The following is an 18,441-nucleotide window of genomic DNA, read 5'->3' on the forward strand; positions in this document are numbered from 1 at the left end:
AAAAAGTATAACTAAAGAAAGTCACCTTTTGTGATAATGTAAACATTTACTTTTTAGTTTCTATGATGTGTATATCTAATTAACATTTCAAGTAATTTATTTGGCATCCTATTTACAAAATGTAGTTTATTTATTATATATACACTGTGATATTGGAGCCGGAGATCATCAGCCAAGCACCTTAGTGAAAGCAAACAGTTCCTTTTACGGTCAAAAACAGGCCAACAGAAAAAACAGCTGGTCCTCCGGAAACAAAAAATGTTGATCAATTGTTGGTACAAAACATAAACGCTCGGCTCACTGCCAGTCACACTTCTACTTTAACAGGGTGTTTGAAATCTCCTGGATGTCTAAGGGGTCCCAAAGAGAAGGTCATCAGAGTTCAGCAACCTTGTCTCAGCCACGCACTAGCCCACATTGCTCATTTAGTTGTGTTTCTTCTCTACTTCACCTCACAGACTGGCACTGAGTGTTTCCTCCTCCTTTTCTGGACTCTGATGCAAATGGGTGAATCCTTTCAGGGTAAAAGTCCCTGTAATGAGGGATGAAAGTTCTTTCTCACCCAAATATCTCCCTGAAACTCCAAATTCGGGTCCCAAATGAGGACTTATCGATCCAGAGGGGACCATAAATCAGTCCTCTTCTTTCCCTTGGATTCAGACCCACTGATCACAGTTTGGGGTAAAGGGCCAATCACAGCGGTCATTTACCACGTGATCAGCTATGTCCAATGACAGCTGATCACAGATGTAAACACAAGCTGGTTATCTGTGTTTCTTTCCTCACACTGACAGCGCTAGGAGAGAAGAAGGAAGCCAATAGCCGGCTTGTGTTAAAGGGACATCAACACTAATAATTAGGGCACTGATTATCAGTGTACTGATTATCAATGCAGTCCCAACAGTGCCCACCAGTGCTGCCAATCAGTGACCATCAGTGCTTCCTCATCAGTGCCACCTATCAGTGTTGCCTGCCAGTGCCCATCAGTGCCACCTATCAGTGTTGCCTACCAGTGCCCATCAGTGCCACCTATCAGTCCCACCTATCAGAGTCCATCAGTGCCACCTATCAGGGCAGTCTCATCAGTATCCACCAGTGCTACCTATTAGTTCCCATCTGTGCCACCTATTAGTGCACATCAGTGCTATTTATCAGTGCCGCCTCATCAGTGCCCATCAGTGCAGCCTAATAATGGCCATCAGTGCAGGAGAAAAAGTATGTTTGCCAAATTCTATAACAAACTATGAAAAAAAATTATTTTTGAAAAATGTTCGGTCTTTTTTCGTTTGTTTACAAAAAAATTAAAAACCCAGTGGTGATTAAATACAACCAAAAGACTCTATTTGTGTGAAAAAAAATGACAACAAAGTCATATGGGTAAAGTGTAGCATGACCGCTCTGAATTGTCAATCAAATTGTCATTTAAAGTGTGACAGCACTGAAAGCTGGAAATCGGCCTGGGCAGGAAGGGGGTAAAAGTGCCCAGTAAGCAAGTAGTTAAAGGGACCACAACCCAAACAGTGGGGAAATAAAGCTGCCAGCCAAGACCCATCCCTGCCATCTTGTAAACACTTATCAATTTAATCTCTTCCATATTTTTTTTCCTCCCAAACTTTTAATAATGTTTAGGTATTGAACCTGATAATGTTAATTTGTTATGTTTTCTAATATATTGTCCATACACTGTACCTGATATTGTATTTTATATAATCTTTATCCATATTCTGATGAAAGGCACACAGTAAATGTCCTGAAATGCGTTGGTGATCAATAAATAGATAAAAAAATGTATTGTGTACATAAAAGGTTTACAATATTCTTCCAAGACAAGTCAACACACATTTATATTCTTAATGATCTTTAATAAGATAGCGATATTTGTTAACACAATTTAACACAGATTGATGCAAAATGACATTGCTGACTTTAGCGCAGCTGCTGTGATTTCTGACTGCAATAAAACCCGGAGGCCAACATAATTCTATTTGGCTCAATTTGGCTCCAGATGAATGCTATTGGCTCCAATCATCTACTCCCCTTTGCGTCCTACAATGAATAGAAAAGCTTTATAATCAATGAGATCGCTAACATTGCGTCTCCTCTTCACTGCATAGTAATCAATGACTAAACCCACCTTACCAAAGGCATTTTTCACAAACTCCTCATTACATTTAAAACAATGGAACCGTTCTGCTCCAACAAACAAGTACGTCATATCTATTGCCGCAAAAAGTAACAGTTGGCCTCCAGGTTTTAGCAGCTTTATTGTCTTCTCCAGATTCTTCATGTATTCATCTTCATTTTTACTGATCATTTCCAGTATCCCCACACTGATAACACAATCAGCAAGTGGTAGTAGCACCGGGGAAGATATGTTTTCCTGTTCAAAATCACATTTCAAAATCTGCTTGATGGATGACCTTAGGCGCATTTCTGTCTCCTGAAGTTGATCTCTGAAAGAAAAAAAAAACATAATATGGACATTACAGGAAATATTTCAATATAAAGTGATGTGGCGTGATAAGCAATTCTGATAAAGTTCAGTTAGACTTTAATTTGACAAGTTAAAATAAAATTGTCATACTAGTGTAGCATTACCCCTGTAGGAGTTGCTAATTGCAGGGTTCCCCACTACCTTTGGCTTGTGTTTTTGTTGTTTTATTAGGGGATGATAACTTAGATGGGGTAAAGGCAGGGCCATCTTAAAGGGGTTGTAAAGGTTCACGTTTTTACCTTAATGCATCCTATGCATTAAGGTGAAAAAACATCCGACAATACCGGCCCCCCCAGCCCCCCCATTTTACTTACCTGAGCCCGTTCACCTGCTGCGCTTGCCCCCGAATTCCTCTTCGCTGCTCAGCCTGGCCATTGATTGGCTAGAGTGGATGGATTGAAAGCAGCGCACCCATTGGCTCGCGCTGCTGTCAATCACATCCAATGACATGGCGTGCTGGGGGGTGGGGCCGAGTGATACAGTCAGCAGCTATAGCTGCCGGTTGTATCACGGGAGCGTGCCCACAAGAACTAAACACCATGCGAGAGAGCTCGCATGAAGGTGTTTAGTTCTTGCGGGGAGGAGCTGAGCCAGCCGCCGAGGGACCCCAGAAGACCAGGTTCGGGGCCACTCTGTGCAAAACAAGCTGCACAGTTAAGGTAAGTATAACATGTTTGTTATTTTATTAAAAAAAATACCTTTACAGCCCCTTTAATAGCATCATGGGCCCCTGGGCAAAGTAATGCTCTGGGTCCCCTACCAGCTTGCCCCAATTTACGCACCTACTTTCAAGAATTAAAGTATAAATAGTTGATAGAATTAAACATAGATTCATTAGTACTTTCAATAAAATAAATTTTACAAAAAGAAAACATTCCATAAATTAAAGACTAATCAACACAAAGGGCACAGTACAGTGGAGAATGCTGAAGGGCACAGTACAGAAGGGGTCCGGAGGGCACAATACTGGGATCAGGAAGGCACAGTTTAGGTTCTGGGACGCTTCCCGGGACACGGCCATCTCTGGACAGTTTAGTAAAAAGCATGAATGTCCCAGACAGTTGGCAAATATGATGTAATGTAAGATTATTGCGGGGCCCTATGCACCAGGGGCCCCTGGGCAGTGCCCAGGAGTGCCTTTGCATTAAGATGGCCCTGGTTAAGGGATTATGGGATACCCAACTTGAAAATGTCCAACAATTAAAACCAGGGACAACTTCCTTCCTATTTACAGATTCCTCTTCTTCCTTCCACCTGCACAAACTTGGTTCCATTGTACAGATCCTGCTGGTTCACTCCTCTGGGAACTAACTGTCCCTAGTTAGTTCAGCAATAGCCCATTACAGGCTAGGAACAGTCCCTTGGTAAACTTGCAATGTGGAGTGAACAGCATCTCACACAACCTTCTGCCTCTTTGTAGACACTTGTCCCAGTTCTACTGCTTGCAGAAATGCTAGCTCACCTGGCTGCCACCAGCCCACCTAGCTGCTTTCTCTTCCCACTCTTGTAATGGGATCCTTCCAGGCCAGCCTCCTGAGCTCCAGCCCGAGGTGAAACCCCTAATGGCAGGGGTCCCTCAAGGGCCACGACAGACTCTCTTCAACACTGCTTGTCCTTCTGCTACTTTACTCCACTGCTGGCATGGCTCATTAGTTTCCTGCCAGGCCCCCAAATATACCCCTAAATATTCGAAGCAAACCCTCCCAGCTTTCGCCCACTATCTTTCAGAATGTTCTCCAACATTCTAGAAACAGGGTGGGGGCATCAGAGAGCTGCTATGAGTCATCCAGCCCTGGCCTCTAATAACCCTGACCTAGATCCAGTGACTCGGGTTTATCCCTGGGCTTGACTGTAGTTTGCCTAATCTCCCTTCTAGTAGCACACACTGGAGGGTGCTACACTAGGATTTTGAAACTGAATTACATTGCAGTCAATAGGAGGTCATATTTTATGTTTAAATTAGGTCATCTGGAGGGCTTGACAAGCTATTGTCACTGAAATAACATGTTTGTGTTTGCTTGTTGTTCCTTGAACTGGTAAGACAATGGGGTTGGTTTACTAAAGGCAAAAAGGTTGTTGACTTTGAAAGTGAAGTTGAACTTTGCAAGGGCATTTTTCCCAGAGCTTAGTGAATGAGGTGATATTTCACTTTGCAAACAATATAAAATCAAGTACAAAGAAAGTGAAAAAAAATGTTTTACTTACATGTGATTAGATGATGGAAGTCAGCAGACCTTCACCTTATTCGCTAAGTGCAGGGTAAAATTCCCTTGCAAAGTACAACTTCCCTTGCAATGTCTATTTGTCTTTAGGAGATTAACTCCAAAAAGTGTTATAATAGCACCCTAAAAAACAAAGAGGCAATATAATGTGTACATTTATTTTAATGTTATTTGATATTTCTTACCAAATAGTGTACAATACATCCAAACACAGTAAATGGCTCTTGCTGTCCCTTTATCACACATCATTTGTTTGGTTGGTCAGCGCCTTTTAAAACGGAATTCCACTCAAAAGTGGAAATTCAGCTTATCCGTCTTCTCCCCCCCTCCATTACCACATTTGGCACCATTTGGGGGGGGGGGGGGACCTGTTTTTGACAGGTACTGTTTCCCACTTCCAGGAGAGAGGGCCGCAGCCCCATCTCTCTGAAGTTCGGCCCCCTACTCCTTCCTCCGCCGCTGGACCAATTAGAAAGCACGGCACGCTACGCGCATGTGCAGTAGGGACCTGGCTGTGATGCCAAAAGCCGGGTTCCCTTACCTGAAATGGTGGCGACCACACCCAACAGTCAATCAGAAGATCGGCTGGGGTGCCGACATTGCAGGCTCCCTGGACGGATAAGTGTCCATATATTAAAAAGCTTTGCCCAATCATGGCGCAGTGTAAGCTGGTTGTTAAGGAGCAGGGCCGGGAAGCCGGCCGCAGTGCACTTAACAACCGATAAGTCATCAGCTGTCAAGGGGGTTTCCCCCCGCTGCAAAAAAAAAAAGTGGCAGTTAAAACATAAAGAAAAAAACGATGTGGTCTGGTATGGGTTTGGAGGGGAACCCCACGCCAAATACAGTGGGGACGGAAAGTATTCAGACCCCCTTAAATTTTCCACTCTTTGTTATATTTCAGCCATTTGCTAAAATCATTTAAGTTCATTTTTTTCCTCGTTAATGTACACACAGCACCCCATATTGACAGAAAAATACAGAATTGTTGACATTTTTGCAGATTTATTAAAAAACTGAAATATCACATGGTCCTAAGTATTCAGACCCTTTGCTCAGTATTTAGTAGAAGCACTCTTTTTTTTTATAATCTTTATTTATCAAACATTTTAACACAAAATTTTTTTATAAAACATATACACATACATACATTTTTCAAAAGTGTGTTGGGTATTACTCACAATTAATATTCAGATCATTTTATATAACCTTATAATCTGTCTTAGCACCATCGACATACATTTCTAAATATAGTTCATTACCCTATCTTTAGTAAGACCCCTCTTTCTGTAACACACTACTATCCCAGTACCCTCAAACCATACTAATCACATACACCCAACCAATCATCTAGTATACCACCATTCAAATGGCCAAACAACCACAAAGAGACAAAAGAAAAAAAAAAACCTCCCCTTCAAAGGAATTTCTCCCACCTCCTCCATCTATCTATCATAATATTTGCTCCATCAAAATCCCAATTTTTCATTCCGCTGCAGCGTCGAGGCTCTAAACTCTTCCCACAACCTTCGTGTAATTAATCATTTTAGTCCCTCCATTATCATCCTCTCCTCTAAAGATCGCATCATACCCATTTCACATTCCCACTCTTCTATGGAGGAAGCTATTTTATTTTTCCATTTTCTAGCTATAACAGTGCGTGCCGCAGTTAAATAGTACTTTAAAATTCCCTTTTTTATATTTTTTATTGATCCAGGGATCATTGACAATATTGCCACATATATATCTGGTTGTATCATTACCCCTGTTGCAGCCCTATATAGTTTAAATACCCTTTCCCAAAATTGAATTGATTGAATTTCTGGACAGAAGTACCAAATATGCGACATTGTGCCTCTTGCTCCTTCGCATTGCCAACATCTATCTGTATTATCTGAACTTATTTTGTTCATATCCACTGGACATTTATACCATCTGGCTAGTATTTTATAATTTCTTTCTTGGTGTCTAGTAGAAATTGATAGTTTATGTGTCAATATAATTGCTTTTTCCCATTTAGCTCTGGGGATAGCTTTCCCTATTTCTTCCTCCCATTTCTTTATGTACTGTAACCCTTCCTCCTTATTCTCTGAAATTAAATATTTATACACAACAGATAGAGTATGTGTAGGTCTATGTTTCTGTAACAATATTTTTTCTAACCCTAAAAATGGTCTATTCAACACGGACTCCTTCATCAGAGATAAAATATATTGTTGGAGTTGCCCATATTGAATCCATTTCTTTCTATGTTCGGCACCAAGGGCCATCAATGGGGGAAGTTTATTTTCGTCCATTGTTTCCACTATCCTTGTATCATCCTGCCTCTGCCATTTTAGAAAGGTCTTGGCTTTAAATGCAAGTGGGAATTCTGGATTGCTAAAGAGGAGGGTCATCGGGCCTCTCAATGTGGATCCTATCCCCCTTTTAATCAAGTTGTCCCATACTTTCAAGGTTGATACAACCAAGGAGGGCATATCCCCCTCCCGGGGTCTACATTCCCTCTTAATCCAAGGTAATGATTTCAGTTTTATGTCTGTGACTTCTTCCTCCAATTTTACCCATTGTTTGCAGTCCATATTATAGAACCAATCCACGATCCTGGCTATAAATATTGATCTAAGATACAGCAATATACCTGGGAGAGCCAGTCCTACGTCTTTTTTTAATCTATATAGTGTTTTTCTATTTATTCTGGCACTCTTTTATGCCCAGATGAAACTTCCTATAACCTTACGAAGTTGGTTCACTAAGCTTCTTGAAGGATATATGGGTATCGTCTGAAATATATATATAATTTTGGGCAGTATATCCATTTTTATAATATTTATCCTTCCCATCCAGGAAAAGGTCCCTTTGTCATAAAATTGTAGTATCTTTGTTATTTTGCGTACTAATGGGAGATAGTTAAATTCCTGCATCCTACTCAACTCTCTAGGGATAACGATTCCAAGGTATCCAATTGCCTCTGCCTGCCATTTAAACGAAAAGTTTTTTTTAGAAAATCAACCAGAGAATTAGGCAGAGAAATATTTAAAGCCTCAGATTTATTATAATTCACCTTGAAATTACTCAGGTCTCCAAATCTTTTAAATTCTGCTATTAGGTTAGGTATTGTCACCAACGGATTTGTGATGTACAATAACAAGTCATCTGCATATACTGACATTTTATACTCTATCTCCCCAACCTTAATGCCTTTAATATCCTTATTATTCTGAATCGCTATTAAAAGGTGTTCCATAACTAATATATATAAGATTGGGGATAATGGACATCCTTGACGAGTTCCATTAGTGATATGTACTATATCCGATATCTCCCCATTTGCCCGTATTCTAGCCACTGGATTATGATAGAGGGCCATTATTTTATCCAGCAGTAGGGGACCAATCCCCCACTGTTTTAATGTCTCCTTGAGAAAGCTCCATCCCACCCTGTCAAATGCTTTTTCGGCATCCACTGCCAGCAGGCAGGATGGGATGGAGCGTCTCTGGGCATACTCCACCAGTGTCAATGTTTTAAGCGTGTTGTCTCTCGCCTCTCGCCCCTTTATAAACCCCACCTGATTTAAATGTATATATGTTGGTACTATTGGTGTAAGTCTGTTAGCAATAATCTTTGAATACAACCTAATATCAATGTTAGTCAAAGAAATTGGTCTATAATTACCGCAGATAGAAGGATCTTTTTCCGGTTTAGGTATAAGTGAGATATATGCCTGTAGACTATGCGGGACAAACGGTTGAGAGGTAGATACTGAGTTAAAAGTTCTCTTGATAATAGGAATTAAAAGTAAAACCATCCGGGCCTGGACTTTTCCCTGTCACTAATGAATCGATTACTTTTTGTATTTCTCTCTCTGAAAATTCTTGTTCTAACTGATCTATTTCTAATGGTAATGCTGTATCTTTAATACACTGATGTATATTTTGTTGAAATCTTTCCGGATCTGTATTTGCTAGTTGGTTTGGTAAGTTATATAGATTATTATAGAAAGTCTGGAATGCTTTTAAGATACCTTTTGGGTCATATATCGTTTCATCATTTTCTGACTTGATTTTAATAATAGATGAAGCACTAACTCGCTGACGTAAAGCTCTTGCCAATAGTTTACCAGGTTTATTGCCATGTTGATAATATAACGTACGTTTTTTATCCCTTATTTGTAGTGTCTGTTCATTAAGTAAGTTTTGTAGTTCTGTTTTCTTTTCTGTTAATTCCAATAATATTTCTCTAAGAGGATTTTGCTTATGCTGAATTTCCAATTTTGGTATCTCTTTCAAAAGTTGGGTCATTCTATTCCTTCTTACCTTTTTTAGTCTAGCCCCATGCTTTATAAATAGGCCCCGAACTACGCATTTCAACGCTTCCCATTGGATCGATAGGGAGGTGGTGTCGTTTATATGATCTTTAGAGAAGTTTATTATTGCCCTTCTTATTTCTGAAACGCATACCTCATCATATAACAAGTTATCATTTAGTTTCCAAGTACCTCTTGTACCCCTCTCCCTGGAAATATCTATTACCAGAAATATTGGTGCATGATCTGACCATATGGCGCTGCCTATATCAGAGGAAGAAGTCACAGCTACTCCCAACTGATTCATCAAAAAGAAATCAATTCTATGATAGGTACCATGAACTTTAGAATGGAACGTATAGTCCCTTTCCAGGGGATGAAGCGCCCTCCATATATCAACCAAATGATGCTTAGCCATTATTTCCCTACATTTTCTTTTAATCTTAGCCTTCTGTGTTATTGATGTTGCTGTAGTGTCCCTATCATTATCCAGAATAAGATTGAAGTCTCCGCCTATTATCGTGATCCCTTCCGCTTTTTCCATAAGATCTGTTATCAATTGTGCTCCTATTTTTGATTGTCCCTGATTAGGTAAGTATACATTAACAAATGTATATTTCTTACCATATATTAGGAGTTTAAGAAATATTGCTCTACCATCTCTATTCCTCCACTTCTCCAAGACCTGATGTGGTAATGACTTATGTATCGCTATGGAGACTCCTCTCGATTTTGAATATGCGAAGGAGTCATGATACCATGCGTTATAATATCCCTTTTGTAGCTTGGGTATATGATCCACCGGAAAGTGGGTCTTGAAAAAAAACCACATTCACTTTTTGTTTGTGGAAAGAGTACAGAACCTGCGACCTCTTTGCCGCCGAGTTAAAACCTCTGACGTTATACGAGCATATTTTAATTGAGTCCATACGAGAAGAGAAAAATAAGAAAGGAGGGAAAGAAAGAGAGAAAAAAAAAATGTAAACTAACACACACTCACCCCACTCAATCCAAACACGCAAAACTATCTACTCACTATCTATTTGACTCCTTTGAGTCTAACCTTACCAAGTACGTTCCCTAAGTTGGGGAATAAGAGGATATGCTCCCAGGATTGAACGTGCCTAGCCCAGGCCATATTGTTATTATTTACAATAAAAAAAAAAAAAGAAGAACCCCTCAAATAAACACCCTACTCCATCTAGCACGTTTATAAACCATACAACTATATAGTATTAATCCATATACAAAACATTTATGTCTCATATTCCCTTATTGCGAAGTATAGACAATTAAAAAAAAAAAAAAAAAAGAAAATTTTTCACTTTTCTTTTCTACCCATCCCTCTTCCTCTTCAAGTACCATGAGGCCAAGCCAGATGACATACTAATACCTAAAGTGTCAAAAAAAAAAGACACAAAACCCACAAATAGACACCCTACCCCACCCAGTGAGTTTATAGACCATTCAACTGTCCAGTGTTTGTACATATATATAGCATTTATATCCCCCATTCCTTTAGTGCAAAATATAGAAAATTATAAAAAAACATTTTGCTTTTTCTTCCCTTTTCCCATTCCCCAGCTTATACCATAGGGCCAAACTAGACCACATACTAATACCTTAAGTGTAAAAAAAAAAAAAAAAAAGATACAAAACCCACAAATAGACACCCTACCCCACCCAGTGAGTTTATAGACCATTCAACTGTCCAGTGTTCATACATATATATAGCATTTATGTCCCACATTCCTTTAGTGCAAAATATAGAAAATTATAAAAACATTTTGCTTTTTCTTCCCTTTTCCCATTCCCCAGCTTATACCATAGGGCCAAACTAAACCACATACTAATACTTTAAGTGTGAAAAAAAAAAAAAAACACCCCCCCACCCTCACCACACATAGTACTAATCTAATACATAATTATCGCTACCCAACAAACCCCTCGTGTATCAGTAGTGCCAAATGAAATTATTACCCCCTATCAGACCTAGTGAGTTTATCTGACGTATACCAATCTGTTATAATCCTACTCAAACATAAATATCCTTTATCTCTTAGTGCCAAGAACAAAGAAATGTATCCATTACAAAAAAACCTCTATTCGGATATAACCTCAAAACAGTTAAATCCTATATATCCTTAGTGAAAAAAAAAAAAAAAAACACTAACCAAACCTAGTGAATTAATATGCCCTACTTCTCTCTAATATTGGACATAGCAATTTTATCTTATAAATCCTTAATACCAATGATACAACAAAAAATTATCAGTAACATATTTAACTTATAACATATAATCCACCTCAGTCACATACTTATTACTAAAGTGAAAAAAAAAATTAAAAGGAAGTACCCCCCCCCCCTCCCCTCCACCACCATTGCTTTCTATCTTCTTTTATATTGTCTCCGGTCCAATCCCTGATATGAATGTGGCCAGTCCGGCAAATTAATCAAAGGTAGTTGCAAAAGTCTAGAAAATTCAGGAAGATCATCAATGTCACGAAAAATAATCCTTTGGCCACCTTGATGAACAATGATCTGGAAGGGAAAACCCCATCTGAATAGGATTTCCCTTTCCCTCAAAATATCCAATAATGGTTTCACTGCCTTTCTTCTTATCAGCGTATATTTTGACAGGTCCTTCAAAAATATAATCTGCGCACCCTCATATTCAAAGTCCCGGTGCCGCCGTGCCGCTGTCATAATACTTTCCTTGACCTGAAAAAAATGTACTCTACAAATCACATCTCTAGGTTTTCCTGAATCATAGACTTTAAGACCTTGGATTCTATGGACTCTGTCGATCTCTATTTCGGTCTCACCTGGACTCTCTAGCAATGAATTGAATATACTTTGGAGAGTTTTCTTAAGGTTCTCTGCATTCACAGTCTCTGGGAGGCCTCTAACTCTTATATTGTTTCGTCTACTTCTATTTTCAAGGTCATCCGTGATATTTATTATATAACTTAAGTATCGATCGTGTTCTAGCCTTTTCTCTTCTAATAAAATAAATTTTTGATCCATATTTGCAATTTTAGTGTCCATGTCCATGATCTTGTTTTGTGTGTCAGTCAGAGATGATTTCAATGTTTGTATTTCAGACTTATAAGAAGATTCTAGTCTGTGTATGTATTTATCCATATCTTCTCTAGTTGGTAGAGCTTTTATATAACGTATTTATTGGCGTATAACACGCACTTTTTTCCCCTTAAAATCAGGGGAAAATCGTGGGTGCATGTTATACGCCGATCCCCTGCGATCCGGAGCTGCCAGATCTTCAAAATCGCCGACCGCGATTTGAAAATGGCGCCGCCGGTGCCGAAATACATAGAGCCGGTCCTCGGCTCTTCTCGGTCACTTTCGGCTTCACTGGAGCGCCGCTCGAACCTAGGCGAGTGCACTCGCCTAGGTTCGGATAGCTCCGCTCACAGTCACTCCCATCCCGGGCGGGACTACGATTGGAGCCGAAAGTGAACGAGAGCTGCCGAGAAGAGCCAAGGACCGGCTCTGTGTATTTCGGCGCCGGCAGCGCCATTTTCAAATCGCGGTCGGCGATTTTGAAGGCTGCACTGGGGCAAGGCTGCACTGGGGAAGGCTGCACTGACAAGGCTGCACTGGGGAAGGCTGCTCTGGGGAAGGCTGCACTAGGGAAGGCTGCACTGACAAGGCTGCACTGGGGAAGGCTGCACTGACAAGGCTGCACTGACAAGGCTGCACTGACAAGGCTGCACTGACATGGCTGCACTGACAAGGCTGCACTGGGGCAAGGCTGCACTGGGGAAGGCTGCACTGGGGAAGGCTGCACTGACAAGGCTGCACTGACAAGGCTGCACTGGGGAAGGCTGCATTGACAAGGCTGCACTGACATGGCTGCACTGGGGCAAGGCTGCACTGTGAAGGCTGCAATGATGGGCATTTAAATGTAAGTTTTTTTCCCTTCAACTTCCCTCCTAAAAGTTTTTTTCCTTAAAATTCCTTCCTAAATTGGGGTGCGTGTTATACGTCGGTGCATGTTATACGCCGATAAATACGGTATGTCTGTAGATTCCACATGGAGCCCCCTTCTGCTCCCTCCATATCCATCATAGGATGGTGTGTATACTCACTGGGGCTAATACTTGTTCCATGCTCTACTTCTCTAGCTGGAGATGAAAAATTTAGCTCAGTTAAAGTAGAGCTATTTTGCTGATCCTGTGACTGTTGGAAAAAACCTTTAATATCAGACTTTTGTGCCGATGCGGGTTTATGGGGATTCTTATTTGTCCCCCCTGATGATCCCTTTTTGTTTTCTGGGTATGCGTGCTTTTAGGAGGCATATCTTACTTAGGATATTTAGCTATAAGGGAGTATAGCTCTCACCTATATCCTGCTCTTACAGCCCTTATTTCACTGTGTATACAGTCTCTTCTAAAGTTTGTTAACACACAAATGTTATTCCTTTACCTCATTGACAGAACCAAATCAGGAAACGTTCATCAAATATATATAAGTAAAAGGCGATTTTTACCTTGCCTTTATCCCGCTTCTTGGAGGTTTTGGTGGAATACCCTGTATATGCCCGGGAAGACCACACTATTCCCTGCAGTAGTTATGCAGGCTCCTGAAGAAATCTTACATGGTTCTGCCGGTTTATATGGTATGTTCTCCTCTACTCTCCGTGGGGATTGTTTCTTTCTATAGACGCCGACTCCCTCTCCGCCCGGTCCGTAAGGTCACTCCCCCCCGATTGTTTGACTAAGCGTGGTGGAACTTGATTCGTCAGGGCTCGGCGGGACTTGGTTCAGCTCGTGCTTTCCCGGTGGGGTTCGGATCTAGCCGCTCACTCTCACCACCTCCTCCTTCCGCAGCCACCCGTCCTCATCTTCCGTAGACCCAGCGATGACTTGAGGTAAGTAAAACTCCAACAGTCGCCCTGGCACACCAGGGAATTTCCAAAGTCCGTAGCGCTCTCGTTAAGCTCTACACATGGACCTGAGAGCCGAGACACCCAAAAAAATAGCAGCTGGCTTAGGGGATTGTTTGTTAGGCAATGTGCAGTATGGGAGGACCAGGGAGGTCTAGAGAATCATTAAGACTAGTTGCAGCTGATTGCCTGGGCTGGTGGAGCGAACTCACTGCACGTCCATCCTGGTCAGATCCTCCTCCCCCTGGGTTTACATCCACTTTAACAATGGGACTGCGTAGAAGCACTCTTTTGATCTAATACAGCCATGAGTCTTTTTGGGAAAGAAGCAACAAGTTTTTCACACACTGGATCCTCTCCAGTTCTGTCAGGTTGGATGGTAAACGTTGGTGGACAGCCATTTTTAGGTCTCTCCAGAGATTCTCAATTGGGTTTAAGTCAGGGCTCTGGCTGGGCCATTCAGGAACAGCCACGGAGTTGTTGTGATGCCACTCTTTTGTTATTTTAGCTGTGTGCTTAGGGTCATTGTCTTGTTGGAAGGTAAACCTTCGGCCCAGTCTGAGGTCCTGAGCACTCTGGAGAAGGTTTTCGTCAAGGATATCCTTGTACTTGGCCGCATTCACCTTTTCCTCGATTGCAACCAGTCGTCCTGTCCCTGCAGCTGAAAAACACCCCCACAGCATGATGCTGCCCACCACCATGCTTCACTGTTGGGACTGTATTGGACAGGTGAGAGCAGTGTCTGGTTTTCTCCACACATACCACTTAGAATTAAGACCAATAAGTTCTATCTTGGTCTCATCAGACCAAAGAATCTTATTTCTCACCACCTCGGAGTCCTTCAGGTGTTTTTTTTTAGCAAACTCCATGCGGGCTTTCATGTGTCTTGCACTGAGGAGAGGCTGCAGTGATGGTTGACTTTCTACAACTTTCTCCCATCTGCCGACTGCATCTCTGGAGCTCAGCCACAGTGATCTTTGGGTTCTTCTTTACCTCTCTCACCAAGGCTCTTCTCCCCCGTTAGCTCAGTTTGGCCGGACGGCCAGTTCTAGGAAGGGTTCTGTTCGTCCCAAACGTCTTCCATTTAAGGATTATGGAGGCCACTGTGCTCTTATGAACCTTAAGTACAGCAGAAATTTTTTTGTAACCTTGGCCAGATCTGTGCCTTGCCACAATTCTGTCTCTGAGCTCTTCAGGCAGTTCCTTTGACCTCATGATTCTCATTTGCTCTGACATGCACTGTGAGCTGTAAGGTCTTATATAGACAGGTGTGTGACTTTCCTAATCAAGTCCAATCAGTATAATCAAACACATCTGGACTCAAATGAAGCTGTAGAACCATCTCAAGGATGATCAGAAGAAATGGACAGCACCTGAGTTAAATATATGAGTGTCACAGCAAAGGGTCTGAATACTTAGGACCATGTGATATTTCAGTTTTTCTTTTTTAATAAATCTGCAAAAATGTCAACAATTCTGTGTTTTACTGTCAATATGGGGTGTTGTGTGTACATTATTGAGGAAAAAAATGAACTTAAATGATTTTATCAAGTGGCTGCAATATAACAGAGAGTGAAAAATTTAAGGGGGTCTGAATACTTTCCGTCCCCACTGTAAGAAAAAAAATGGCATGCGGTTCCCCCAAAATCCATACTAGACCCTTATCTGGGCATGCAGCCCGGCAGGTCAGGAAACCATACCAGGCCACATGCCCTCAAATGGAGAGTGGGTGCCTTGGGGCCACCCCAAAGCACCTTGCCCCCATGTTGATGGGGACAAGGGCCTCATCCCAACAACTGTGGCCATTGGTTATGGGGGTCTGCAGACGGGGGGACTTATAAGAATCTGGAAGCCCACTTTAACAAGGGGCCCCCAGATCCTCCCCCATGTGAATGGGTATCAAGTACATAGTAACACTACCCATTCACCAAAAAAGTGTCAAAATGTAATAAAAACAAGTTTTTAACAAATCCCTTATTAAATAATAAAAAAATGGTGTCCCTCGATGTAAATCCATCATCAATCACGCAACCCGCCAAACCACCAACCGCAAAAAATAAATATAAATCGCTATGCCTCCTGGGACGGCCTCCTACCAAATGCTTGCTCTGCACTTTGACATTTTTTATATTGGTAAGGGGTGGGGCCACCTGTCTACATCTTTCAGGGGGCCCTTGTGACATCACAGGCCCAGCATGCACTAGTCCATGAAGTCATAAGAGGGTGGTGACATCGGGTGACGCCAGGTGGCTCCACCTCTTACCTATAAGAAATGTCAAAGCGCAGAGCAGGCATTCAGCGGGAGGCCATCTTAGGAGGTGGGAGTGTTTTTTTTATTTATTTATTGCATCTGAGTGGGGCAGAGGAGGGTATGAAATCTAAGATTATCCGATTTGTCTATATGTGGAGGCTTCAAAAATATGATTGAACAAGTGTAGAAGTTTAAGGATTACATTTTTTAATGTTTTTTAGTTATTGGTGTTCACTTTAAAATATGTAGTACGAAAAAGCTAAAAAAATACATGTCTTAAAAGACAGGAGAAAAACTTAGGTGGCGTTGAGATTGTGCCATGATAATAAACCTGCGTACTAAATCCCAATCGTAAAACTCAATCAAAAATTACAAGAAAAGGTCCAAGATTCATAGAAGGAAAAAGGGACAATACACAAATGTTTAACAGACATATTATGTAAGATACCACATGACATTTGTAGGACTTAAGCCCAGTCTCCTGATCACACCTTATATCCCCCAAAAACTTCCCCCCCTCCAAACCCTTCACAAATGACTTGACCAGGTTTTGGAGTAAATGGCCTTGACGGCCTTTTTATTAACAAATTATACAATTAAATAAATAACAGCTTCATAAATAACCATTAAACTTTTAATATACATACACATATATCATATAGGGAAACAACATACCACTGGTCACTGCGAACAACTTCTTTTAAACTTCAGGCCTCCAGTCGGAAACCCCTGACTCAGAGGCGGTGCCCAACCTTCGCAGTGGCCTACCCTTATTAACCCTTCCAGGTTAACCCTCGTAACCTGGAAGTACATAAACAACCCCCATCCTTTCCTGGATGGGTACCAGAAACAACCCCTATCCTTTCCTGGATGGGTACAAGAAACAACCCCCATCCCGTGGGTGGGTACCAGAAACAACCCCCATCCTTTCATGGATGGGTACCAGAAACAACCCCCATCCTTTCATGGATGGGTACCCGAAACAACCCCCATCCCATGGATGGGTACATCATGTTCCATAAATGTAACCTCTATCTTCTCCTTCTCCAGTGACCAAACACTGCCACAGCATGAAAGGGGTAACCCCTTACCCTTGCTTGCGCCCCCACACCCTCAGCCCTCGCTGTATACCTTCCTGGAAGGTCCAGTGCCCACAAAAAACATTCACCACATCATTAAGATGTACCCCACAATTACACAGATCCCTCCATGGATCAACCTACAGCTCACCATGGCGTATAGCCAACCCCCATTTATTGATGAAAAACCAAAACCAGGTCCATCAAACATAACAACTCACCTTTTACTTCACGAATGAGGTCCCACATAAATCTGGCTCCCATACCATTTTTCCTCACATGTAGCAGAAAAAAACATCCGGGGCACTGTACAAACAGGAGAACCTGCGTACTTTCCCCAACACCCTGTTCTCCGCATGCCTGGGACCAATGCACCTGACCTGAGCCACAGCCTGGGATTGCGTAATTGCCTACCGTTCGGCCGAACCTACGCCCGTCAGGCCCCCCCATTAAACTAAGGAATAACCAAGTATAACCACCAGGCCCGCCTCCCGACCTGTGAACAAAATACATGACAGCACCAACCACATAAAGTATCGATCACAAGTACAATATAACAACAGCCCAAAGTCATGTGAAACATACAACCGCCTGTATGTGGAAAATGTACCACTTAACATCTCTCCGAGTCACACCTACCAATGCACCAGACCGCTTCCTGTCTAAGACCCGGCATGAACGCCTCCATGGCTGCCCCCATTCAAAAGACTGACCAGAGAAACTTTTTGGGTCATACCCGGCTGCTGACACACATCTTCAGACACCGTTACACTCTGGAAATGTGATAAGGACGCACCTGTCCTAACGTATTAAAAAGGACTCCTAAATCCCAGGCCGCATGTCCTGACCAAAGAAAGCTAATGCAAATGCTGCCCATAATAAAGCCCATGCAAAACAAGAACGTAGACCTTCTCCAAACTGGCAAACCAAAACCTGTAACATCTTACCGGAGGCGCCTCCCATACCCTTACTTGCACCCATCCTGTACCCTGACACCGTTCGTTTTACCCTAAACTCTTTGGCGTGGTAACGTTGCCCTTGACACGTAAAAAGAAAGGCCAAAACCGCCAACCCGTGGTAAAAGGCAGCTGCTGAGATACCCCGTCAAATACCACGTTAATAACTAAGATAACTGCATAGGCTGCGTAATGACCTTCTGGGGCCATGACAATCCCGTTAATAAAGCAA

The 18,441-nt window shown here is 41.8% G+C and overlaps 1 protein-coding gene across 1 annotated transcript in view; it reads right to left on the minus strand.

Annotated features, from left to right (window-relative positions):
• Positions 1–1,925: 1,925 nt before the first annotated feature.
• LOC141110161 (indolethylamine N-methyltransferase-like) overlaps positions 1,926–18,441 on the minus strand; it is a 57,755-nt gene continuing 41,239 nt past the window's right edge. Inside the window, exon 3 of the mRNA XM_073601371.1 lies at positions 1,926–2,453. Within this exon, the coding sequence (XP_073457472.1) occupies positions 2,030–2,453 (424 nt within the window). The 3' untranslated portion in view covers positions 1,926–2,029. The remainder of the gene's footprint in view (positions 2,454–18,441) is intronic.

This window comes from Aquarana catesbeiana, linkage group LG10 (assembly GCF_042186555.1).
Source record: "Aquarana catesbeiana isolate 2022-GZ linkage group LG10, ASM4218655v1, whole genome shotgun sequence".
Classification (NCBI taxonomy): domain Eukaryota; kingdom Metazoa; phylum Chordata; class Amphibia; order Anura; family Ranidae; genus Aquarana; species Aquarana catesbeiana.